At 52.9% G+C, this 25403-nt stretch overlaps 4 protein-coding genes across 4 annotated transcripts; 1 reads left to right on the forward strand and 3 right to left on the reverse strand.

The window, feature by feature from the left end:
* On the reverse strand, nucleotides 1-2746 carry SPBR_01327 (carnitine O-acetyltransferase; the record flags this gene model as incomplete). The annotated part of the gene is made up of 3 exons (XM_040759638.1): nucleotides 1-140; nucleotides 221-2215; nucleotides 2269-2746. 3 exons carry the CDS (start codon nucleotides 2744-2746, stop codon nucleotides 1-3), a joined length of 2613 nt encoding a protein of 870 aa, XP_040619490.1.
* A 7382-nt stretch (nucleotides 2747-10128) lies between these two features.
* On the forward strand, nucleotides 10129-14447 carry SPBR_01212 (tetracycline efflux protein; the record flags this gene model as incomplete). The annotated part of the gene is made up of 7 exons (XM_040759523.1): nucleotides 10129-10135; nucleotides 10389-11311; nucleotides 11497-11964; nucleotides 12035-12082; nucleotides 12146-12225; nucleotides 13757-14070; nucleotides 14134-14447. 7 exons carry the CDS (start codon nucleotides 10129-10131, stop codon nucleotides 14445-14447), a joined length of 2154 nt encoding a protein of 717 aa, XP_040619491.1.
* Nucleotides 14448-14912: 465 nt separating this feature from the next.
* On the reverse strand, nucleotides 14913-15758 carry SPBR_01971 (uncharacterized protein; the record flags this gene model as incomplete). Its single annotated transcript, XM_040760280.1, has 2 exons — nucleotides 14913-15535; nucleotides 15644-15758. The coding sequence occupies 2 exons, from the start codon at nucleotides 15756-15758 to the stop codon at nucleotides 14913-14915; spliced, it is 738 nt and encodes a 245-aa protein (XP_040619492.1).
* A 3696-nt stretch (nucleotides 15759-19454) lies between these two features.
* Nucleotides 19455-24155, reverse strand: SPBR_01204 (uncharacterized protein; the record flags this gene model as incomplete). The annotated part of the gene is made up of 3 exons (XM_040759515.1): nucleotides 19455-20918; nucleotides 21114-23898; nucleotides 23992-24155. The coding sequence occupies 3 exons, from the start codon at nucleotides 24153-24155 to the stop codon at nucleotides 19455-19457; spliced, it is 4413 nt and encodes a 1470-aa protein (XP_040619493.1).
* Nucleotides 24156-25403: the final 1248 nt, after the last annotated feature.

Genomic DNA, 25403 nt, shown 5'->3' on the forward strand with positions numbered 1-25403 from the left:
TCAGAACTCGTGCAGACGGAGCTTCTTGCCAATATTGTGCCGTCTCGAGGCAAGCTCGGATGGCTTGGGCTCGCCCGTGTCGAGGCTCTCGTTGCGAGCCTTGAGTGCCTGCAGCAGCATACCGGCATCGAAGAAGCCATCTGCAAAGAGTTAGTAATGGGTGGATCGCATGAGGGGTTGAGAAAAATAAAAATAAAAAATCCATAAACTTAAAACTTACATCCACCGAGCTCGTCGTCTTCGCTCATGGTCACACTGTCGGTTGTGGGTGATTCGGAACCACCTGCCTTGGTCGTCCTAATCAGCTCGCCACCCGTGATCAGACGGCCACGGGATTTGATCCGGTTGGCCGGGCGGGGGCGCAAATGGTCGATCTCACGGGCCCGTGACTGCTGTTTGGACTGCGATCCCGAGCGACGGCTCGTGATGCGCAGGACGCGCCGGATCTCGAGCAGGTAGCTTTCCAGAGTGTCGATGAACCGCTTGGTCTGGCGGTGCTTGCTCGACACACAAATGCTGATTCCGTCGTCCTTGATAATGTAGCCGATACCAAAGCCGTCGGCAGACACGGGGCCAAAGCCAAATTGGCGCAGCGCCGGGTTGCCGCAGTTCGAAGTCGACAGGATCGTGCTGTTCAATCGCTCCCAGCCGGCGTCCAAGAAGATCGACGGCAGGTGCTGTTGGTTGTTCTGGCGAGACGAGTTACTGTCACCGCGCGTCCTCGTGGTCGACTTCTCGCCGTCAGTGCCAGGACCGTTAACCTGCGGAGGTGGACTAATGCCACGGTCGGACCCGTACGGGCTGCCATATCCCGTGCTATCCATACCCGTGGTCGTGCTGCTCAGTTCGTCGTCGGCAAGGCGTTGCCATAGGCTGTAGAGAGCATACAGGTGACGATCGCAGCCTTCTGCCTTGGCACATTCGCGGGTAGTGGTTGTGTGGCGCTGGCAGGCACGGCGCAGGGCTTCGACCTTGTTTTCGGCCTGGTTGTCTGCCCAGAACGTCTGCACAAAGTTGACAGACTCTTCAGACACGCTGCGGATAGCCTCTGTGCGACCGTGCAAGAACACCTTGGTCATGGCCGGCTCGTACGTGCACTCCACGCGGCCATAAAGCCCATAGTACGCCGCCTGGAAGGCCATCTGGACAAAGGCGTCCGGTGAGAAGCCCATGCTGGTCATAAAGTTCTTGCCGTACGCACTGAAATCGAGGCACTCGAATTCGTTCTGGCCGATGAGGTCCGCAAGGCGAGACTCTGCAAAGCGAACCGCGATACTGAGCTCGGGGATCATATCCCATTCGAGCTTGTGCGGCGTGGCGTCCACGTCACCAAAGCTTTCGGGATCGCGCTTGGATGGGTCCGGGCTCGTCGACTTCCACAGCGAGGGCGCCTGCCCGTTGATCGAGCGAGCGAAGCGCAAAATCGTATCCGTGTAAACGTCACTGGCAAACCGAAGGACCGTGTGGCCGTCGACGCCCGTGTGCTCAAAGTTGATCCCTGCACTGCCGTTCTTGCACACAATAATCTGAAGCTTGTCGTACCAGCGGTTTGTGCAGGTTCCGATCTGGACGCCCTTTTCGATCTCGCTGGTGCCGCACAGCATGTTCTGGCAGAGGGCGGCAGCCGAGCCCGGCTCAGTATAGTCAAGACAGACGACAAACAGGGCCGAATCAACAATTCCAAGGCAGTCAGCATTGTTGGAGCCCTCCTCGCGGGTCAGCACATCGCGCAGTCCCGACCACACCTTGCGGTTCTCCGTGCTTAGAACGCCCAGAGCACCCTTGGCAGCGTCCTGGATCGGGGTCTGCGTGGCGTCGTCGATGACCGTCTGGAGGTTGATGGCAAGGTCACGCTCGGTCATAATCAGATCAGAGTTCTCGTCTAGTACGTCAAACCAGTAGAACTGGCCGTGGCACATGACTACGACGTGCTTCGAATCGGGGTCTTGCTCAATCTGGCAGCCATTTTCTGTGGGGACGCGGGCTGTGCCAAAGAGGCGCGAGTACTGGTACATATCCAGTGGTGTGCCGCGGACGGTGTCGGGCGGCAGCTCCTCCTTACGGACAGCACGGACAAACATGAGCGCTGACACGACAAGGGATGCCGCGCGCGTCACTTGATTGTTGCGCGCCGGCGTAGGGTCGTCTTCCAACAAGAAGAACGGGTTGAGGTTCAATACGACCGGGTTGTCAAAGTTGAGATACGAATCATACCCTGGCAAGGTTAGCGAGGTTTTGAGAATGAACAAACAACCCCTCGTCACTCACAAAATTGCTCAATGTAGCTTGTACGTCCCTCGGCGTACGATTTCAGCTTTTCTTGCAGCTCAGGGCCTTCATTCCGGAGAAATTCGTCCACAGCGTGTCGGGTCTCGGCGTGTTCGCGGGAGGTCTGCAGCGGCCGCAGAACGGACAAATATTTTTGGCATGTCTTCTCGAGTTCTGGGATAGGCAGCTTCGGAAGCTTGTCCTGGTGTGCAAACGTGATGCCGCCAGCGTTGGCCGACGGCTGTTGGTTGTAGCCGGCCATTGGGCTTGGCTTAGAACTCGGCTTGATCCTCGGAAGAGTGCTGCCGCCTCCTCCACCTCCGTTGAGACGAGGGTGGACGTCTGGAACGGCTGGTACGGACCTAGGTATTGAGGCCGGCCGTTCCGTGGGCGTGGGGATATTTGCCACGGGAGGAAAGGCAGAGAGCGTCTCGCCGAAAGGTTTGGGAAGAGTGAAAGTGCGGACTTGGGTCGGCATGGCGGTCAGTTTTGTCATTTTTTTCCTCTATACAAATAAAAAGACGGTAGGCTGTGATCCATATGCTGCTGTGTATATGCGTCTAAGCGTATAGAGGCGAGACACTGGTGGCAATGTTCAGGCCGCGCAGGGCTGTGCGGTAGAAGTAGTGGCAATCTTGAAGAAAATAAGATGGCATCCCACTTGATAGAGACCTATCTCACTGATCTCATAGCGGAACGGTTGTATAATGAAGTAAGACAGACTCTAAGGTATCTCGAGTGCGAAACCGAAAGGTGTTTAGACAAAATATAATAGAAAAAAGAAATCAAGTGACATGAAAGGGAGGCAGAGAGAGGATAAAGACAATGAGATAGAGGTCAAAAACAGACAAAGATCAGTGATGATGGAAAGGTGTTGTCAATCGAATCCGATATAATAAGAAAACACTACACACAAGTGTGGGGGATGGATAGGAACGAAGGACATGCAGAGGAGCGGACGAATAAAATAACGGGACAGGAGTGTAACGAGAAGGACGAAGGGCCAAGCACGAAATAAGTCGGCGGGTCGGGCATTCAATATAACAGCCACGATATGAGAAGGCGAGAGGCCGAACCGGCGGAGAATAGGATGACTTCTGACTTAAGAAGTAGATAGGCAAGGGAAGAAAAGGGCCAACGGGAGAGGAAGGCGCGGGGTGCCTGGGAGAGGCCAAACCGAAGATGAAAGAAGAGGAATGGAAGAACTAGGGAAGGGAATGGAAGTAGAGGAAACAATGTGCATGTGTAAGTTAAAAAAGGCTAGGGAGTGCGGGCTAAGGCAACAAAGGCGAGGCGGCAGCAACGGCTCAAACGAGCGACCTCGACGACCTTGACAAAGCTCGGAGGGAACGCGCACGGAAGAGAGGAAGTCCAATGTCGGCCCGTGGATATAGATGGTTATGCCATACCAATGGTGGAGGTTCCACCCTTTCGGCTCCTTTGTAGTCAAATCCAGTGTTTGTTTTTGCCAGCCGGCTTCCGAGGAATGGCACAAATAACTCGGCAATGGTGATAGAAATAAAGGCAATTATGGGGGGGAAGGAGTGAAGTGATGGAAAGAGAACCAAAAAAGACAAAAAAGGAAAAAGAGAGAACAAAAAATCGAAAAGTAAAATAGGAGGAACAAAATAAGGAGAAGCAGCTGCTAGCATGTGTGGACTGAGGACTGCTGACCACTGCACATGGCACGTCTGCCTAATGAGGTCTGATGGTGAATCTGGATAGTTTATTGGAGATAGGGCCGTCACTTCCACCACGCCTTTTTTGGAAACATCATTCATGGGCCTTTGTGACCTCACTTGATGTTTTCCCCAGCGATGGCTGTAACGCTTGATTTGATCGCCACTATGCTCACAGAAAAACATCAAAAAGTGCCTTGTCTTTGTTATGTCCATATCTGTGAGTGGCAGGATCTCCGATAGTGTAAAGTAGCCCCACGTGCGCGAAAACAAGATGGATTGCTTGACTGGGGCGGCGCTGGAACCGCGACTTGCAATGCCTTGCCCGAAACACCTCTTCCGCAAGCCCGAAGAGGGAGGAAGCTAATATGGGTGCTTGTGTATGTGTTTGTCACGTAGCTCCATGGCATCCCTTTTCAACCTCACACTCTGTCTTGTTTGTGATCTGCCGTTTGGATTGTTTAAACTAGCCAGGCGGAGAAAGAGGAGTGGAGACTAACGACAGCAACAGCGCAGCAAAGATAAAAACGGCAGAGAAAGGAAGAAATGGCAGCGAGAGGAAGAAATGAAGAAAAGCAGACAAGGGAGAAGCAAGGAACAGCAGGATCAGCAGCGAATATACAGAGCATAGAATACATACCTAATACAGCGTAGAGGTGCAAATAGAGCCGCGAGAAAAGACACGCGGGGCTGACGGTGCTGTTGGTGCCGATTCTGATGGTCTTGGTGCTACAGCGGCAGCAACTGCGGCTGCGGCCGGTGTAGACGTTGCCCCGGTGGAGGCTGCTGTGTCGTTTGTTTCGTCCGTTGCTGTGTTTGCGGCCTGGGCGTAGTCTGGAATTGGAAGAGGATGTGTAGTTGGGATGGGCGGCCTGCTACGTTGTTAAGCTGCAAGTTGGATGGATGGTCGCGTTGTGAGCATGCGGGAGATGTGGACTATGTGCGGAGCAAGCACGACTCCAAGGCAGATGATGGCAAGGGACAGGGCAGTGGAACTGAACAACAACCAATAAGAGTTAACGGTGCCGAAAAAGCTGACAAAGGTGTTCTGGACAAGTTATGATGGCTTGTATGTACGACAAATGGTTTTTGATAATGGTACGTTGCTTGGTCTCGGCGCTTTTATGTCGTCACCAGGCACGCGAGGTTACAGACCAAGCAGAAGCGTCGGACACAAGAGGAACTCTAAGAGAAAAGGGGAGAATAGGGAACAAGGTCAACGAAAAGTACGGTCCAAGCGAGCTAGATGACAGAATTTTCCTAGATATAGACGAAAGGCACCGAAGGGGATGAGATGGAAGGGGAAAAGGAAGGTAAAGAAATGTGGAAACAGAGTCGGTTTGTTGTCAACAGATACGAGCTAATCCAATAAACAAGGTGCAGGGGAGGCGACGTTTTGGCAAGACCGTGTATGTGGTGTAGATATGAACAATGCAAACATGGTAGAGGAAAAATGCGGAACCAAAGAATGAAACGAGAAATACTGGGAGATGAAAACGGGAAACGGGGAAGTTGATGACACGAATCGTGAAAAATAAACGAAATTCAACAGCAGGGAAGGACTCTCATTTGACACTCACTTTGGGGTATGTGGCACTTTGTAAAATGAAGGCAAACTTACTTCTAGAAATCGGGCTGGAGTGGCGTGGAGAGGCCCGGGGTAGGTGGCGCGTGAGCAGGTCTTGATAACGTGAGGAGGTTGACAGCACGCTCCATGGGGGCATGAACCTCCCCGACCGTGCTTATTTTGGGACCGCTGTCTTAGGCCGTAGGCGATTTGTGTCGTCTTTTGCCTGATGACAGTAGCCGCGCCTATTGCCTGTTGTCCGTTTCGGCCGTGATCCTGTGTGGCCTTTAGCCCCAGAAAAGAGACCACCGATTGCAGACGGGAGGCTTTCAAGCTGGGCAGGCAGGCAGGGTCAGGGAAAAACGACTGGTCCTGGCTTTTCTGAAGTGGCGACGGTGATGACACTAAGACTAAGCCGGGGTCATATTCCGTACAGCATCCGGGGATACGGGGGAATGGCTGCCAGGGGGAGTGGGCCGAAAGAACAAACAGGCCAGTGCCGTACTCTGCGGAGGCCGCAAGATACGTCGAACAGTGCTGCAAATTGCAAATGCTTGATGTAAGTGCGAAGAATATACTGATTGCTCTGCTCGTTATTTCAGCAAGGTTTCCTGTCTGCCGCCTCGCGAGTCGAGGGCCTGCGCTAGAACAAAGCAGGCAAAAGACGCAAAAGACCCGGCGGTCGAACCCCGAGCAGGACCGAATGACGGTTTCTTCAAAACACAATGATGCGCCAATCTATGGATAGAGGCGCACTTCTCGTTATCTTGTTCTGCGTCGTCTGGTCGCCTATTCGCCTTTTTGGTGTATCCCGCCAAAAGACCAGGCAAGAGCGTCTTGGATGGCTCTGCAGTCTTCTCAGCGCAACTGGCGAGCCAATTGTGGCGTTGCAGGAGAGAGCGAGAGTGCTTGACGACCCAAAAGGCAGGCGGATCTGTGTGACGAGCCTTCGGGTACTGGTTTATGTGGGCTGTACTCCATATGCTCTCTAGCTTTGTGGAATGCTAAAGGTGGTCATCCGGACGAGAGGAAGTTGGGGAAGTGACAGGCGGTGGTAAGGAATCGAAAAGGACGCCGCGACGGCCGGGTCCAAAGTAGCCTGACCCTAGTATCTTTATGAAGAAACAAGGCACTTTTGGAGAGACGAAAAGAATGGGCGGCCCGCACTCCTTATTTCAATGCCCCCCACCTTGTGCCCAAATGCTGATGAAATTTGGAGACGACCTATTGAAAACGGTCCATGGAGCGGGCGAGGTCAAGATATTGGTGCGGCTGCGCACTTTGCCTCTCTTAACCTTGGAGAGCATCCCGTTTTCCAGCCCCACGGGCACAAGTAAAGTGCCAAGTGGACTTGACCGTAACCAAAAGGGCGCTGCACATGTACAGAATGGCGGTTCCAAGCGCTTGGGATTGTTGCTGGGCAGTGCGGCTCTCGACGAAACGTGTTTGTGCAGGTTTTGACTTGGTGATAGAGAGGAGTCAAGGTGGGGACGACGAGTTTCACGAGAAACGGGGGGAGAGAAGAAAGGGATGTGTTACGAGCTGTTCAGTCATCTGGGTTCAAAGGGTAGGAACGACCCCTCAGCCGCGATAGTACGGGTAAGAGCGAAGTACTTCTTCCCAAAGAAGCAGGAGAAGCGCAAGACCAACTGGCTGCGAGGAAAGAACGGCCCGCGACAAATGCCAGTGTGGCCTGGCCTGGTTTGTCCCCCGCTCTTGCCATTGCCACTGTCCCACTAATTCGCAACATCGACTAGGGCACCTTCCTCGAGCATGAGCATTTACACGCGCCTCTACTAAAGGTCTACTAAAGGTCATGATGACGCCGTTCAGCGACTGTCCCACTCACTGGGCCCCAACTCTCCGGGTCGGTTCCACCTACAATGCTCCGACTCCTGCTCCGCGAGTCCGTGCAGCTGTCGACCGCCGACTCGATTTAACGTCTCTCGAGAGGTAGAGAGACTGCCGAGAGCGAGAGAGAAATGGGCTACATGTGTCACAGCGGAGTTGTCTGACCTGCATGTCTCTCAGCCCATTCACTATGTCTGTCTTTTCTTCGTACTCTGTTCGCCCCTGTTCTCGCTCCTTGGCCAGTGGCTGTCCAGTGTTGCCGTGTTCGTCCGTACATGTCGTACGTATTTGATCCGACTTCCGTGCTTGCTGCTCGTGCTCCGTATGTGTGTGTATGGACAGATGTCCCTCAAAACTTGGAGATCCTTGGTAGGTCGACGCTTCGTGCGTATCGTTTCTGCCGTGTAAAAGCTCTGTGGGACGGATACGGAAGGTGGACTGGTCTGCACCTGGAATTGCAGGGTTCATGGCATACAGCGATCGTGCTTTATTCTTCTCTATGCCAGCAACAAAACTTGGGGGAAAAGAAACCTGTGTACGGCGTACTGGATATGGAACACCCTCAGCTAAGAGTACGATATTCGAGCACAGCTTGCGGTGTTAGTGGCATAGCTGACATGTGATTGCCCTCGATGTCCTGCTGGAAATGGACGGGACGTCATTTCGGTATAACAGGTCCCGATAGGGCGGAAACTGTCTTCTCATACAGTCGGGCCAGGCGCCTACGCTCCCAGCACCGCTTTGTGCTGAAACATACGCAATGCTATATCCTTCCACCACGGTTGAACGGACGCATACCAGCTACCTCTGAGTAGGCTTTTCACTTCCAGGCAAGCAAATGTCGCATGACTGGGCCAGGAGAAGGATTCATTTTGGGATGGACAACGTTAACGAAATGAGAAAAAGAGGGAGCAATAAAACTCGTAAACGAAAGTTCTCCGTAAGTCGGATGCACGTCGCAATTCGCATTTGCGTCGAAAAGAAAAAGACGCACGCGTGTTCTCTGTGCTTTACGAGTTTCGAGTGTTCGTAACTACACAATAATTACTCGACAAATGTCGTCGCGCATGGACCGGACACATCCCCCCCGCTCTTTTTCGGTCGCCCGGAATGCTGCGTTGGGGGGCCAGTGAGGTGGGCTCGACAGGGAGGGTGGAGGCAACGTTCAATTTAGTCAGTGAGATTTCCGGGGGCAGGCGGAGAAACGTCTCTTTCTTCTGTCGACGGCTTGGCGTTTGCGGAGTTCTCATTGCTCTGGCTGTCCCCTCAACACTCTCCGTGACGGCGTACGCTAAATGATAGACAATGTAGTGTTAAACCTTCAAACGCAACTGTATCATAATTTGATATTTTGCACCGTGGCCTGATTCTTTACGTGGATAGCCCGAGCTGCTGTCCGAAGTCCTCGGGATCCTAGGCAGTGCCTTCACAACATTAGAAGCTTCCTCGTGCCTTATTTAGCTCCTAGCTTTGCCGTTGTCTCGACACTGTCAGCCATGTCTCTTCTGCAGCACAGTTATAATGAAGAGAAAAAAGGGAAATTCTCCGAAGCTGCCTCGTTTTGATCCGTTTTCTGTTATCTGGGAAATGGGCTGGACCTTGTGGCCTAAACCTTGACTCGCATAGACTTATGTTGTGCAGAGAGTCTCTTCCCCCTCTTTCGGGTTGCATCTGTACAGTTTTATGTTTACAGTATTCACGTAAAAGTGGCAGTCTCCCTATTAATCTATCTCGAGCTTGTCTTGTCCAGTTTGTACACCGGACTTCCATGGTCCTGCTTGCTTTATTGTCCTCCTTGTGTCTCTGTGCAATGTCTCAAAACAGGACCCTTCTCCTCCTCCTTTCCTATTCTCTTCGTATCCTGCCCTGTATTGTGTCTTTGGATTGCTTTGTCAAGTCTCTCTAATAAGTAGAGTGGCCTTCCTTGAACATTTTATGCCTTCCATTCCCTTCTGTCGCCCTTGTCTGTCGAGAGAAGGGTCACCATGTCTCGTAACTCTGTCCGACGTAGCCCTCGTCTGGCTTTCTCTTTGTAACTGATTTTTATTGTACTGAGATGGCCTACTTTTGGGTTTCATTTTCTCTACATATCCAAATTTCAATAAAAACATTTCTATTCGACTTGTTTCGTGATGTTGACCATTCTGCACCCATAACGCCCTCACCGCGAATCGCATATCACGATGCAAACGTATGCACTACGACGCGGTGACATAGTTTGAACGTGATTGCATTCTTGACAGGACGGAAGAAAGCTTCGAAAAACAATAAAATAATAATCACAACCATGGTCTTTTTTGTTCGAAGCAAATGGAAACCCACTCGTGCTTTTTATTCATCCGCTCCAGCCTCTCATCGCCCGCCGCCGTGCGAGATCCATAACACTATAGAGCAACGAGCCAAGGCAAACAACAGAATTTTCGAGAGCGATTCGGGGCACGACACGTGTCTTGAATTCGGTCGCATATCGACCCGAAATAACAATAAGGCCGCTGTTGCTGTCGCTGCCTCGCATCCGACGCCGCCTCCTGGAGCTCCATCACCATCACCATCACCATCCGACGCGCCCGATGCTGGTCCTATGCCATTGAGAGCTCCGGCAAATTTCACAGCCTCGTCATCGTCCTCCGCAACTGCCACTGTATTGGCAACAGAATCGGAAGGAGCGACAGGCGCAGTAGTGGCAGTACAAACCGGGCGGGTGGATGCGCTGGGAAGGTGCATCCCGTGCCGGAAGGAACGACTCACTGCACGACGGTACCGATGGAAGGTGATAACTGGGTTGATCCTTCCCTTCGCACTCCAAGCCCTCGACGTCACAATGTAGGCTCTACTTTGTCCCACTTTCACGGTGTGCTTTTGTCGAGCTTACTTCACGTCTAACGATCACAGCATTGCAAGCGCCCTTCCTTGGATAGCGACAGATTTTGGTGAGCCCAGACTTTCGACTACTTCTGTTCAGCCATCAGATCTTTTGACCAGACCAACTGACTCGCTTCTTTTTATCCCTGCCTCCTACTTAGGCGAGGTCTCCCAGCTGAATTGGATCATCTCTGCGTTCAACCTCACATCTGCCGCCTTTATCCCGTTCTGGGGCCAGGCCGCCGACATCTTTGGACGCCACACTGCCATCCAAGCCGCCCTTGTCATCATGATGGTCGGCAGTGCCTTGTGCACTGCAGCGCCCAAGTCGACTTTTGCTGTCCTGCTTCTCGGTCGTGCCATCCAAGGTCTCGGCTGCGCGGGGCTCAACGTTGTTGTCCGCGTCATTCTACTCGACCGCGTCTCGCTGCGAGAGAACGCGAAGAATTGGTCCATCTTCTCCTTCACGGCGGGCATGAGTTACGGCGTGGGCCCGGTCGTCGGCGGTGCACTGACTAATGTTAACTGGCGATGGTGCTTCGCAGTAAACCTGCCAATCTGCGTAGCTGCACTGGCTCTCATTTACATTGTCCTGCGGCCCGAGCTGCTGGGACCACAGACACAAGAACATTCTTCAAACTCGCCCTTACCGGAGGCTGCGGCAGGACGATCAAGCCCCGACTCGTCGGACCACTTCGAGCCGCCCTCGGTCCGTTCTGGCCCCGTTCGGCCTCATATGAACTCGCTCCCAACGCGTCTATCCACGCCGATTATATCCCGCATCGCTTCCATTGACATCGGCGGGCAGCTTCTCTTTCTGTTTGGTCTCGGACTGCTCATCTTATCTTTGACATGGGCGGGCGCGACATATGGATGGGCCACCGCGGCCGTGCTGGTGCCGCTCTGCGCCGGCTTGGTGCTTGTTGCCGCATTTGTCGGCTATGAACACTTCATGGCACCAGGCCGCTTGTTTTCCCGGATGTGGCCTCATCAAAAGCCGATGCTACCATGGACATTGTTCGGCAGCAAGGATATCGGCCTGCTATTTTATATCAACTTCGCGACGGGGGCAGCCATGTACTCGGTAAGTGACATGGAGGAAGGTATAGCAGAGGGTATTGAAAACTAATCCGAGTCTAGGTCCTCTATTTCTGCAATCTTTACTTTACAATGGTGAAGGTATTGCTACTTCGTGCCTCATACCTCCCCCCTCTCACCTCTGACTCCGGACACGATTCCATACGGTACAACGTTTGCTAATTGTTTTAGCTGTACGGCCCAACATATGCAGGCACGCAACTTCTCTTCTATACCCCCGGACTTGGCATCGGCGTTTACCTATCCATGTACTTTCTCAACGGCTGGCCCCGTAACACCTTTGTGCCGCTCATGCTGGGATCCATCGTCGAGGCCGTTGGTGTCGGAATCCTAGCATGGGCGCTATGGAACGGCCATCTTCCGGCCATCTTCGGTATGATGGCCCTGACAGGGGCGGGCACAGGTCTGCGGCTGATGCCCGCCTCGCTCCATGCCGTTGGGTTCTTTCCACAGCATGTCGCCACCGTCGTCTCGCTCATGGCCGTCGCACTGCCGCTCGGAGGAACGTTGGCAATAACAGTCATGGCGGCTGTCTTCAACAATACCTCTGGTATCGCGAGCTCATCACCACTGAGAACTGTAAAGACGCTCAACGAACTACCTCCGGATGCCCTGGCTAATGTTGTGCACAGAGCAAAGGTAGAAAGCTGTCCACGATGCTACAATTGCTCCTCGAGTGAGCTATTTGAGCGTACGCTAACTCTATCAGATGGGCATTGTTTGGGCCTATGTTGCGATTACGCCCTTTATGATTACGGTATGGTAATTTGTGCAGCCAAAACAACAACCCACGGAAATGTAGCACTAACAGATCGAACAGTGCGTGATTACGGCTCTGTTCCTTGGAAACGTCCAAATTGCCAAGGATGCTGCAAAGAGAGGCAAAGCGGCCAAGGCAAAGTCAGCGGTATCAAGCCCGAGTCCGAGTCCGAGTCCGATGCCAGCCAAAAATGGGAGTGAATGCTCCAAAAACAATGGTGGACGCATAGTTCGAGGTGTCTACTTGTTAGCAAAGCTCCGTGGCCGGGCAGGTTTGCAACAAGATGAAGAAAGCCACAGTTCTCGGAATAACATGCAAAGCCGACGACACGAGGGCGGTCATTCGTTACCACCCGCGATGATTACACGCGCAGCACCTCGTGAAAAGACAATACATGCTTTTGTCGAGCTATGACGGATCTGGATGGCAAAAGCAATTTGCTAGTAACGACTCAACCAGTGTGACACGATCGAGGAGCTGAAAAGCACCCTGAGATGCAGCTAATTGGCAAAGTATTCAATGGTCGCTGACTATTGGCTACATTGCCCAAGGTGGTAAGTGCGCCGGTGTTGCTCCTTGCATGCATATGGGTTGTGTCTGTTGGCGTTCTTACTCTTGTTCGATGTATTCTTTTTTCATTTTCGCCTCGTTTCCACTCCTCATGATTTTTGTACTTTTTTGTTTTGGCTACATTGAGTACTTCAATTTCGAAGCCCTACTGTGTATGTAGCGACTGTGCCCTCAATATATGGAAAGTTAGCCGAATATGCAATATTTCTGGACTGATATCGTGACCGTACATGGAGTAGAGGAAGATATCAGCTCACGTCAAGTGCGCCAGTAAACACCGTGTGTGAGACATGCATTTATTGATGACCAAACGACACACTGTTCAATCCCTGCATACGATGTACTAGATGGCCAATAATGCGCGAGAATGAAGTGTCAGACGGAGGGAGTGAGTCTCAAGGATAGTGGGGAGATGGCCTGCTGTCGGTGAATCGAGGTGGAAAGAGAAAACATAAAGCTATCTCTTTTTTTCGTATGTTCCGCGTAACTTTTCAGAAGTCTTCTTATTTCCTCTTATCTCATCTTTCTTGCCCTTTCCACCCCTCTCCTCGTCCACTTTCCTCACTCTCTATATTGACTTCCGGTCATACGCCTATTTATATAATTGACCGTCCCATTAAATATCAGGAAATATCGTGAAATCGAAGGCGCCCAGTACTATTCTCTGTCCTCCTCCACCAGCAACTAATTCACGCCAAATTTTCAATTCGAGCACCCTCTTGTGCCCATCATCGTCGCCCGCACGACTGTATCTCGAGGTGTAATAGACTTTTGTTTCGGCGCCACACTGCCCGTCTGCACTCAAGACTAATAGCAACGGCTGAAGCCTGCTAGCTTAGGGACTACCCGTGCACTAGCACGCGAGCCGCCGTTTGCCACGCAAACGACCTGCGACTGTCCACAATTTATTTTCGACATCACTTTTATCTCTTAGCAGGACAGAACGGGAAGAAGACGCAGAAAACGAAGAGAGAAGACAAGGACCTGTTAATAAAGAGTCAGACAAAAGATACCAGCTCTGGCTACAGCATCCGTGCACCGATCAGTGCCGAAGTGGAAGCTAAACCGACGGTGCCTGCGTGATAAGCTTGATCTCTTCAGGATCTCTTCTGATATCGTTTTTGATATGGCTGCCAAAGATAACAACCGGCACCGTAAACGACGGGCCAGCAGTGCCAGCCTGGACGGTGTTCCTCTGACGAGAAACATTGTAGAACAACTTGCCGAAATAGGCACCAGAATGCGCGAAATGCACGACAACGTCTTGGCCGACCTTGATCTTGGCGGCTTTTCTGCGTCGACATCGAACTCGGACTCGGACTTGTCTGATGCTGAGGGTTTTGCCAGCGAGGACGATGAGCTCGACGAGGCGTATCTCGGTCTGATGGACGGCGAAACGGAGATGGAGAGACAACGTAGGCTCCTTACCGACATTGCGCATATGAGACGTGGGTTTCTAAATTGCTTCACATTTAGAGGCACCACCGACTCGTTCGGCTTAAGTCCGTCCTTGTCGGTGGCGTCGCGTTCTTCGTCTCCACCGGGGCTGATCCCGAGCGCCAACAGTGTCGGGGTCCCTAGACAGAGGCTCTCGCAACTGAGGCCGATCGCAGACGGACACCATCCGGTTCGTATTCCGATCGAGACCCAGCCGACTCTACCGATACAACCGCCAGTGCCTCCTCGGAGCAGTGACCGGGTCACAGCTTTACCCGATGGACCTTCTCGTGCAGTCCAGGCACCCTCAGTTGAAGATGCAGCTGCTTCTGAATCCGAAAAGGAAGACGTCTGAGCAACAAGAGCTTTTACTTTTTGTCTGGCGATGGAGGTTTTGATTTGGGCCGTGTCCCTTTGTCACCTGCTAGATTGGTGATTAAAATCATGCATAAACCATTGTTGCTCTAAATACAATGATTATGAAATAACGAGAAATAAAAACCAACGCCGAGGGTATTGAGTGAAGAGTCTTGCCGCATATCTTTCCGTTCCCACCCAATTCCTTTTGAACGTGTGTATATGGCGACTAGCACAAAAGATAAAACAAAAATGCAAGGAGTGGCTACAGCACACGATGCCGCAGAGCCGCATTATAAAGGGGAGAATGCACTGACCAAAACACCAGGTAAAACACATCCATATCATACAGAAAACACGACACACCACACAGCATACTTTTCTCAGCAGACTCCTCACCTGGATTTTTTGGTACAATTTTCGACGAGAAGAGATCACCAAGGCGGCCACGGGGCGCTGGCACTTACCGTATCTTCCGCGGGTCCTGCATCTCAAAGGCCGGCAGCGGCGTGTTCTCTCCGCTGCCGCCGCCCTTGATCCCGCCTAGCAGCCAGTCCGTCAGGCCGACAAACCGCGCGCCGACGCTGCGCTCCCAGTCGCCGCCCTCGGCGACGTGTTCGATTGTGTGGCTCAAAATGCGGCCCACGCCATCAAACTCAAAGATGAACAGGCCCGTAAACTCTTTTGGGTCCCCCACGGCCTGGCTCGTGCCCACGGGCGCCTTGTTGGTGGTGGCCCCAGGCGACCCGCCATTCGGCTGCGGCGGCAGCGACATGCCGCCGCCCTTGCCAATGGTCCGCCACCGCACGACGAGTTGTTCGTCACTGGCACCGGCGCGACGCGCAGCGGCCGAGTGAAGCTGCAATGGCTGCTTGGTCATGCGCTCCGACAGGATTTCGAGCTTGACGTTGCCCACCAGAGGCACACGGTTCCACGCGAGCGGCGATGTCCAGAGGGCGGCAATGTACGCGACGCGGCCGGAGACGACGGGCAGATGCGGGTGAGTCGAGGGGAAGAGGTGCAGCGAGATTGTGGGCGCAAGAATCTCCGACGGAAGCGGGGACTGGAGAAGGGTCGGTAGTCGTTCTTGGAGTATGCGTAGAGCTTGTTTGTTGTCAATAAACGGAGGACATAAAGCAGCCACAAAAGGATTAAAAAAGGGAGGCAAAAGAAGAGAGGGACACCGCAACATACTCTTGCCAAGCTTGACGGTCCGCTCGTCAGGTGGTTTGCCGCCCGGCTGTGTTCCCAGACTGCTGATGCCGTCTGATCGTGATGGAAACGTCGCACTGAACCAGACCTCAGGCATATTGCGAGAGTGAGCCTCAGGGAGGGTTGTGAGCGGTTGTGACGAGGACGGGGAAGTGGAAGTGGCTGTTGTGGTCGAAGCTGCGGATGGAGAGGGAGATGGTGGTCTGTTGGCAAGCAGCAAGGTGCGTCGTGGCGGCTGTGAAGCGGCTGTTGCGGCCGCAGTCCTTGACAAGTGACGCAGCCTGGCCGCTGAGGGCCGCGATGCTGCACAAACCGAGCTTAAGGTCGTCGTCATTGTGTCACTTGACGGAGGTGTCGAGGTGGTCTCAGTTGGTGATAAGGTGAAGCAGACGTGATAGTGGAGGAAGGTCGAACGGGAAAGCGCACGACCGACGCCAGGCCCTCCTTCCCTCTCGAGCTGGCTAGCTGGAGTCGAAAGTGGAGGCACAAAGCGAGTAGGCCAGAGAGAGGGGAAGAGGCGGAGAGGCGTCAAATGGACAACTGTGCATTGGGCCCGGGACGAAGCTCGTGTTCCTTTTTTTCCTATTTTTTTCTCGTCTGTTATTATTTCCTTAATTCGCTCGGTTTTGACGTTGACAAAGTATGATGTCAGGAAATTTTTGCTGGGCCTGGCCGACTTTGCCCGCTGAGAATTCACAGGGCAGTCACCCCACTAGAAGTGTGATTCCACCCCTGTAACTATGTGCCGGATAAGGCGACTGTAGCCGATAGAGTACGACATACGAATTACAAGGCTGCTAATCGCTGGAACAGCATAATACGCTATTAATAGGAGACGAAGCTGGCCCATTCTTTCGCCTTACATCTGATTTGTTTGGGCATCCTTTATCATTCCCTGACAAAACCCAGCCCGTCAAAGGGCAAAACATTCGCTAGTCAGTGTCATGTGTGCACCGGGCACGTTCAAAGAATGCCTCTCCCTTGCAGCCCCTTGATGGTGTGAATTGAACCCAAGTCGAGGAAAGAGAAGCACTGTGATGAATGCACGTGATCCACATTTTTCGGGCTACCGTCTGTTTCAGGGTGGTGTGTGAGGTCACCCGGCTGCCAGCGTGGCGGATGTCATTTTGGTGGCAGCCTGTATCATGTGAAGATGCACGTGCAGCGAGGGGCTGCCTGCTCCTAGGCCATGGCCACGAATTGCCCAGCGGGCTCTAGTGGCTGTGTTTCCGCCATGCGCTTGTCGTTCCTGTGCTCACTCCCCCCTGTATTTGGTCCACTCACTGGTCCCTCCCCAACGCTCACTGGCCGTAATCTCTCACGCTGTCCTTCCTGCCTGTTTGGTCCTCCTTTCCCCATTCTCTTTAACCTCACGCCCTCTTTTCCCAACTTGCCAAACGCAACTCTTCCTCTCCAACATCATCGCCAACGACACCGAATCTGTACTGCCGCCTCGCATACCCATCACCGCAGTCCTCCGTTGATAACTTTTGCCAACCACTTTCAAACCCGTGCTCTCCATTACAATATCGTCTTCGTCTCACCGCCGCGCGCCACAATGAATCCGGAGTAGTACGTAAAGAGACAATCGATTCTACCCCTTTCGCTACCACCGCTCGCTTCCCTCACCAACCGATGGCCGCCGACATCTTGCTGACCTGCTGCTATCTAGAGTTTCTCTTTGTCTTTCTTTTTCTTCGGCTTTCCTGCCCCCTTTCCTGGTAATCCGCCTTCGGCTGCCCAGCTGTGACGACTCCTCCAAGCTGCGCTCTGCAGCACCATCGAGCAATCTTCGAAGGGGGGCACTCTGCTATGGACATTGGCACACCGCGCCCAACCCTCTTCGACGGCATCCGCAATTGCTGCGGCGTCTCTCCTGTCGGCGCCTTTACCTCGCATCTTGTCCTTTTTGGCTCCGTGTATCTAACCTCTCTAGATACGACTACCTCTTCAAGTTGCTGCTCATCGGTGACTCCGGTGTCGGCAAGTCTTGTCTGCTGCTTCGTTTCGCCGACGACACCTACACTGAGTCCTACATCTCAACCATCGGTGTCGACTTCGTATGTCCCTCTTGTGCCGTTCGGCGATTTTTGTTGCTGTGCAATGTCCAGGCTCCGGTGCTGGTATTCTAACGCGTGTTTCCTTGTCAGAAAATCCGGACGATCGAGCTCGATGGCAAGACCGTGAAGCTGCAGATTGTAAGTAATGACGCCTCCGACACCATACACAAACACAAACAGATGGCCGTGGCAGACAGAACCAAACCGAACCGCGAAATGCTAACTTCACCTCGCAGTGGGACACGGCTGGCCAGGAGCGCTTCCGCACAATCACCTCCTCGTACTACCGCGGCGCCCACGGCATCTGCGTCGTCTACGATGTCACCGACATGGACTCGTTCAACAACGTCAAGCAGTGGCTGCAGGAAATCGACCGGTACGCCACCGAGGGCGTCAACAAGCTGCTGGTCGGCAACAAGAGCGATATGTCCGAGAAGAAGGTCGTCGACTACCAGGTCGCCAAGGAGTTCGCCGACAGCCTGGGCATTCCCTTCCTCGAGACCTCCGCCAAGAACGCCAGCAACGTTGAGCAGGCCTTTTTGACAATGGCCCGCCAGATTAAGGAGCGGATGGGTAGCACCGCCACAAACAACACCAAGCCTAGCGTGCAAGTCGGTGCTGGCCACGGCGTCTCCAACAACCAGAGCGGCGGCTGCTGTTAAAGCAGCAATCGTCCATCTCATACTGCTTTGCCGTTTTGCCACTCCCCTCCCTCGACGACAAACATAATTTGACCGGCCTCGTTTCTCACTTCCGCTTGGTCGGCCTCTCCACCACGTCTTGAAACTCTAGACCGCTCGTTGCTCGTTACTCGTCCCAAATTTCCATTTCGACATGCATGCGCCCCGGCCACCGAATTGAAGACCTGCATTGTCTCCCACTTTCCAGGCGCGATGTTAGAGTCGGGTTTCTGGATTTTGCTGTTTTCTTCTTTCTTTCCCAGACGATTTCTACGGATGCGAAAAGACTGGAGTGCAATCGTATCGCTGGGACGGGGAGAACGCTTCAAACGTCGGTTGGGGGTGTGTAGGATCATGTTGATTTGTTGAATAAAGAGGGACGGAGGGTTTGCCGAAGGGGCCAGGGGAACTTTTAATGGGCTATTTGATTTTTTTTCATTTCCTTTTTTCTCTGGCCTTTTGTGTGTGTGTTTTGTTTCTTATTTCTTTACATTTTTCACAGGGAATTTTTCACGCTTTGCTCTTTATTCTGTAAACATTGACCTTGCTTCGTTCGGTTCCGGTTCTCTTTGGGGAACTTCGTAGTGTAACGGTTTTCTTTTCTCTTGCTGTTTTTGTTGCCGTGATGATTTCCTTTCCTCTTAGCTTTCATAGCCAAGTTGAAATACAAACGAACGCCGTAAAAGAGCAGTTTTACATATTGCGGTTTACTTGAGAATTATGAAATCGACGCATAAATTTGGTCATAATTTGAAATGGATATAACACAGACGTTGTCTTAGCAAACCCATCAAAATCCCAGCTAAAAATGCCCAAGTTTCCATCATGAGATGTGCTACCATATTTTCATAACCTTCCAACCGGTATAAAAAAACACAATAGATTGAATCCGTACAAAACGCCCCAAGCGGATAATATCCAATCACATATCGTACTATTACAAGCAATGCCTTCCAAATGCGAGGCGAGAAGCAAACTAAACGGTAACGAGAAAAAAAAAATAAAAAAAATAAATAAAAATAAAGAGAAAAGGAGGGAAATCCTGAAGCATGTTTAGGCCAAGCCTAGCCATTTAAGGGCCTTCTTACCCTCGTTGCTGTTTTTGTTGGCAAGGGTGCTGGCATGGCTGAGCTGGCTGTGGATGCTGCCGACGCTGGCTTTGCCGCGGAGGCCATCGCCAGTCATACTCACGACTTGCGGTGGACCCTGTGTCGGTGGCATGGTTGCAGAAGCCGAAACAATCCGTGTACTGACGCCCGTCAACTGGCTCGATTTGCTGCGCATCGGCGGCGGCCGTACACCGCGACTGCCAGCCGCCTCTTTGGCGGCTAGCAGAGCAGCGCGGTCACGCATGAATAGTGGCATGAGACGGCGCATATCAGGGTCGTTTTCAAAATCATCGTCGTCATCACCAGAATCGTATTCGTCGTCGTTGTAGCCACCATATGCAACACTCGTGCTGGCGCCACTAGCACTGTTGACAGCGGTATTACCGTTGGTGACAATAACCTTTGAGCTGCCTTTGGCATTGCCATTGCTAGTGGCAAACGGCGGTTCATTGTAAGTATAGTTGCCGTCCTCTGACACGTCCAAGCCGGTATCCCAGTTGCTAAGATTGTCGTTGTCGCTCCGTGCAGAGGACGTCGGCAGTGTCGAAGTGGCCATCAAGTTGTTGACGATAACAGGCTCGAAGATACCGCTAGGGTTGGCAGCAACCCTAGCTGTCTGCTCCTTGGCCCGCCGCATCGCTGTCGACCCACTGACCTGTATAGTCTTAGCAACGAGGCGGCTGTTGGGCAGGACCGTGGGTGCTGGTGCCAAACCCGTGGATTGTGCAATATAACTATGCTCGTTGGTTGTCGCGCGCCAGGAGTCGGAAGACTGGAACGACTGTAGCGATGATGGCTGCGACTGCAGTGAGTGCTGCGATACCGTTGATAGAGTGGGCGACTTTGGGGGCCGAACGGCAGAAATGGAAGCGGTGGACATCTTGGCCGACACGGCCTTTTTGGAGTTGATGGGGAGAGGAAGAGGGGGCGGCCGGGCCCCATTGCCACTGTTGCTATCTGCTGGTGTTCGCTTTCTGTCCTTCTCCGAAGAAGACCCTTTCCGCCTCGGACTAGGAGTGTTTCCAACGAGTGGACTTGGCAACGTGGGGGATTGCATCAAGTTGTCTGTACGCGGTGGTGTGCGGATCTTGCTGTTCCTGCTGCTGCCACTGCTACCAATGCCCATTCCGGTACCTCCTGCGGCCGTGGTGGCCGTTGATAGAGCTGAGTAGCGGCCGGCATCTCCATGTTGTTGGGTCACTAACGTGAGTGGGATCATGCCATTCTGGACCATGACCTCTGCTGGTGAAGTCGCCGTCCTTGTTGCCGTCGAAGCTTCGCTCGACAGTAAAAGTTTTCGGATTGAGGCTACAAATGCATCGATATCCGTTTCATTGGCAGCTGATGTCAACACAAAGTTGGCCCGCTTGAACGACGGCTGTTTTTGAGTCACGCCAAGATTCAGAGGCTGAGAAAATCTGAGCCTTGGAGAAAGAAGTGGCTCTTGTAGTACTTGGAAGGGTCGGCGAAATTCAGCATGGTATTTTGAATCTTCGACTGTGATGACGCTTGCGATCTGGACCAGTTCCCGGCCTGCCAATTGCTGGATGGCCAACACGAGAGGAAGAAGCTCCATTGGATATTCAAGCAGGACAAGACGTACGGAGGGCGATGCGGGCAACGACGAGGAGGGATAGGTGCGCAGGTATTGGTCAAGCTGGGCAATGATAAGTGGCGCCAGCACAACTGTTCCGGTGCTCTTACCATGGCTGCGGGCCTGTTGTGCAGCCAGCGACTGCATGGCGTTGGTAATCAGATAACGGATATCAAGACGACCACCACGGCTAATGCCGGTGGCTGGTTGGCTAGTGAGGGCATCCAACTGGCCCATAATCTTTGCCCGGAGTGAAGATGGCACATCACGCTGACTGCCGAAGGCGAGCACCATATCCGTAATGAGTGTCTCTGCTTCCATCTCGGCATCCACTTTCTGTTCGGTCTGGTTTCCAGACAGCAACGGCGCCCACATGCTGCTGCCCTCCATTCCTGGCACAACGGAAAAGGAAAAGCTGGTAAGGCTATCTGAGGTCAGCGAGTCGAGGCTGGCATTTGTCTCTTCGCTCTCACGGTCTTCCGGAAAGTGGAAACCTAGTATAGAACGTAGTGCATTTTGCAGGGCCAGGGCTGTTTGGTATTTTGCCGTATCAAGAACATGGAAACGAGAACCGTCTTGGAGGTCCGAGTCAATGTCCCCGTCTAGTCTCTGTTGTGGCGGCGGTGTGTGAGCGGGAGTTAGGGGCTGCGGCGTCTTGATGGATGGCGCAGCCTGTGGTTGCATAGCGATAGGCACAGCGATGGGCAGCTGCACCTTGCGGCCAGCATTGTACTCATGTGGCGCAAACGGATCATAATCGTCTGTGCTGAAGGTACCTGTGGCCTGGGTTGCAGGTATGGTCGTGGTGCCTAGAAGAAGGGAGGCAGATGCAGTGGAGGAGGAGGATGAAGATTGACCGTGTGACGAAGACTTTGGTGTTTCGGGCAAGGTCGACGACATAGTCTTTTGGTCAAATGAATGGTGTTCGCCGTTGGATAATATGTGCTTTGAGATCACCGTCTCGTGAACAGACGAGTCTCGTTGGTGGATAATCTGCGCCCGGTCAAGCTCGCGACAGCGTTGGATCGCCAGTTCCAATGCCGAGTTGCTCGCGTTAATCCCGTCGTCATCAAATTGGACGATTAAGTCTTCGACTAAGGGAAGGACTAGCTCAAAGACAGTTTGTGTACGGGCACCGTTGGCACCCGCCTGGCTGGCATCCGTGCCACGGTCAACATAACGAGATGTCAGTGGTGAGGATACGTTAGGGATGGAGGCGGTCATTTTTAGGCGAAGCTGCGGCTTCTTTTCCGCATTTGAGGTTGCTGCTGTTTGGGCTTGTTTTGATTTTGTTTTCGTCTTCCTGAGTAGAGCCATCTGTTCTAGTACATCGGCTCCTGGCAACAGCGGCACGTCGGGGATGCTCGTCCCTGCCAGCATGAACTTGGACGAGGAAGACGACGAGATGGACGGTTTGGTGCCAATGGCCGATGTGGCCATAGACGTGGCGTCATCGCTGACGTTGGACGTGCGCCGGGGCCGTGTCGATGACGGCTCGCGGCTACTGGTGCTCAGGAAGAAGTTCATGTTCATGCCGAGGCCATTGCCATTGCCATTGCCGTTGCTGCTGCCGCTGAGTCCGCTAAACCGGCTGAAGCCACTGATGCCACTGATTCCACTGATGCTGCTGATGCCACTAAAGCTACCGGCACCAATGGACGGCTTTCGTTCGAGTGAACGAGCGCGTCGCCGGGGCGGCTGCTGGTGGTATGTGTAGAAGAGCATATCGTCGTCGTCATGATTGTCCTCGTTGTCGCCGTTGTTACGAAGAGCAACCACCCGAGAGGCTCGCCGGCGAGCCGTCCTTCCACGTGGTGCAGGGTCAAGCACAACGGTACGCGCTGAGTCACCCTTGGTGGCCGAGCGATACGAGACATACTGGCGGGCCGGCGAAGGTGACGGGGTTTTCCTCGGTTGCTTCTTTTGTTGTTGCGAGGCAATGGCGTCGAGCCGCATCGAGACGGGGAAGATGGTGGAAGTGGGCGAACTGCCGCGGGTGGGGGATGCCGACGTGATGAAGCTAAAATTGTTGGCGTCGTAGATCTCGCTGCCCGCGGCACCAGCCGCCATACTGGGCGGGACCCAGTAGAAGCTGCGGTTGTTGATGGTGCTTGTGTCGTCATTGTCTACATTGTCGTTGTGGGTCGTATTTGTCGTGTTTGTCGTATTTGTGTTATTTGTGTTTGCGGTTGGAGCAAGACTCGGGCGGCGTCCGGCATCCCATAACTCCAGCAAATCACCGTGGATGGGCAGACTCAAACTTCGTGGCCGTGGCTTCTTGGTGACAGTCAAGTCGAGGATGTGTGTGCTGGGCTGCAGACCCTCCGTCCTGCGGTCCAGAGCATCGGCGGCGCGCATAGCCTTTGTGGCAGGATCACCCTCTTCGTCGTCGTCATCTTGTTCCACATACTCATCGTCGTCGCCAATGGCAATATCGTCGAGCCGGTTTGTCTCGGCTGCCACCGGGGCTGCCGACGTCCTATCCAGCCCCGCGACGCCATCAGCCGTAAGCTGATCAAATAGGAGCGCGGCTTGTTCCAGGTTGCCGCCGGCGGCCGCGTCGTGCTGTCGAATGGCCTCGATGCACAGCGCGTGGCTTGTGGCCGTACCGCCATTGAGAAAAACAAGTTTCTTTGGCGGTGTCTTGGACGTCGTTGAGCGGGTGGTGCGTGTTTCGTTGTCCTGGAGAAACTGTAGGGCAATGGTTCGCCGTGCAACGGCGGCATTGTGGATGCTTTTGATGTAGCGGCGAGGATCAAAAGGGGTCGATGTTGTTGTTGGCGATTTGGACGGTCTGGACGTGGAAGGAGCGACGGAGGTGGACAATGCCGATTTAGGAAGAGCGGATACTGAGGTAGAGGACGGGCCGGACGAGGAAGGTGCAAACGGGGTCACGAGCGCATCGTCCGTGCCGAGATAGTTGCGAATGCTTGGCAAGACGAGGATTTGCGACGATGCGGGCAACAGGCGCAACTGGGTTTCGAGGGCAGTCTCAGACAAACCCTCGAGGGCCACGAGGCTACCGCTGTAACGAGGCCCGTCCTTGGACATGATGTCCGGCTGCTGAAAGAAGAGCTCTGAGGCTCTTTAGCTGGCGTGGATGTTAAGTCTAGCGACGTTGGTGTAGATGCGACGTAAAAGACTAAACGAAGGGCGACTTGAGTCTGATAGGAAGTCAGATATGGATCAGAACACAGAGTGTGTAAAGAAGATAAGATGAAAGTAGAAAAGCGAAAAAGAGAGAAAAAAAAATAGAAAAAAGAGGACATCCAGAGGCGAAGGAAGAAAATATGGAGTAATACAATGGGAGACAGAGTCAGAAAAATAAAAAGGGAATGGGGAGTTCGTCCAAAAGACGAACTGTGGGTTGGTCAACGTCACAACGGGGCAGGAGCGGAGTATGTCCAAAGCAAAGGAAGACGAGGATATGATGTGATGTGATCTTATCACGTTGAGGGGGGCAGCATGAACGAGGGAAGAATCAACTAAGAGATGCCGAGACGGGTGCGTGTGAAAAGCAACATAAAGAATAGATAAATACCCAATAATACAACACCCACGAGTGAAGAATAAAAGATAGAAAAACGGTGACATTGATCGACGGACCCTTTTCGTCTGGTCTCTGGATGCTGTTGGGAGATCAAGTCTACAGGGCCTGGATGCGCATCAAACAGGTGTTTCGCAGAATGGCTAAATACCATCCGTGTTAGGACGGGTAAGGAAAGGCAAAGATAAAGAAGAATGATTGAGAAGGAAAGAGACGAGAGGAAAACCGAAAAGGAATAAAATAGAAAGAAGAAATGGGACAAGACAGCAAAAGAGGCAAATACCCAGGAAAGAAGGTGGATTGGGGAAAATACGACGTACAACGGTAGACCAACGCAAAGGCTGTCAGGGACGGTGATGCTACGTACTGCAAGGGGCAAGCGTGGTCTTGCAAGGAAAGTGGTGTGAAGGTTGGGTGTGACAAGATTATTGTGAGAGTTTGGATCCTGTCAGCCGCAGGGTAGTTTGCAGGGAGAAGGTACGGGGTACTGAAGACGATACGAGGTACTGTACTCCGTCCCTAGGAGAAGAATCCGTAGGTAAGGCAGAGCAGGGGTTGAGAAGACTAATGAGTGAGGCAGCATTAACATAATAAGTGAGTTGGTGGAACTGGAAAGAAAAGCCGTGGAGGGATTTCGATTTGATTTTGACTTTGACTTTACGGTGAATTGGGTTTGGGTGAGATATAAATACAGCCATAACCTGAAGGACGATGGAATATGCAGGGGCCGTTGAAGAGAATAAGAATGCGTG

This window comes from Sporothrix brasiliensis, assembly GCF_000820605.1.
Source record: "Sporothrix brasiliensis 5110 chromosome Unknown Cont18, whole genome shotgun sequence".
In the NCBI taxonomy this organism is placed as follows: Eukaryota; Fungi; Ascomycota; class Sordariomycetes; order Ophiostomatales; family Ophiostomataceae; genus Sporothrix; species Sporothrix brasiliensis.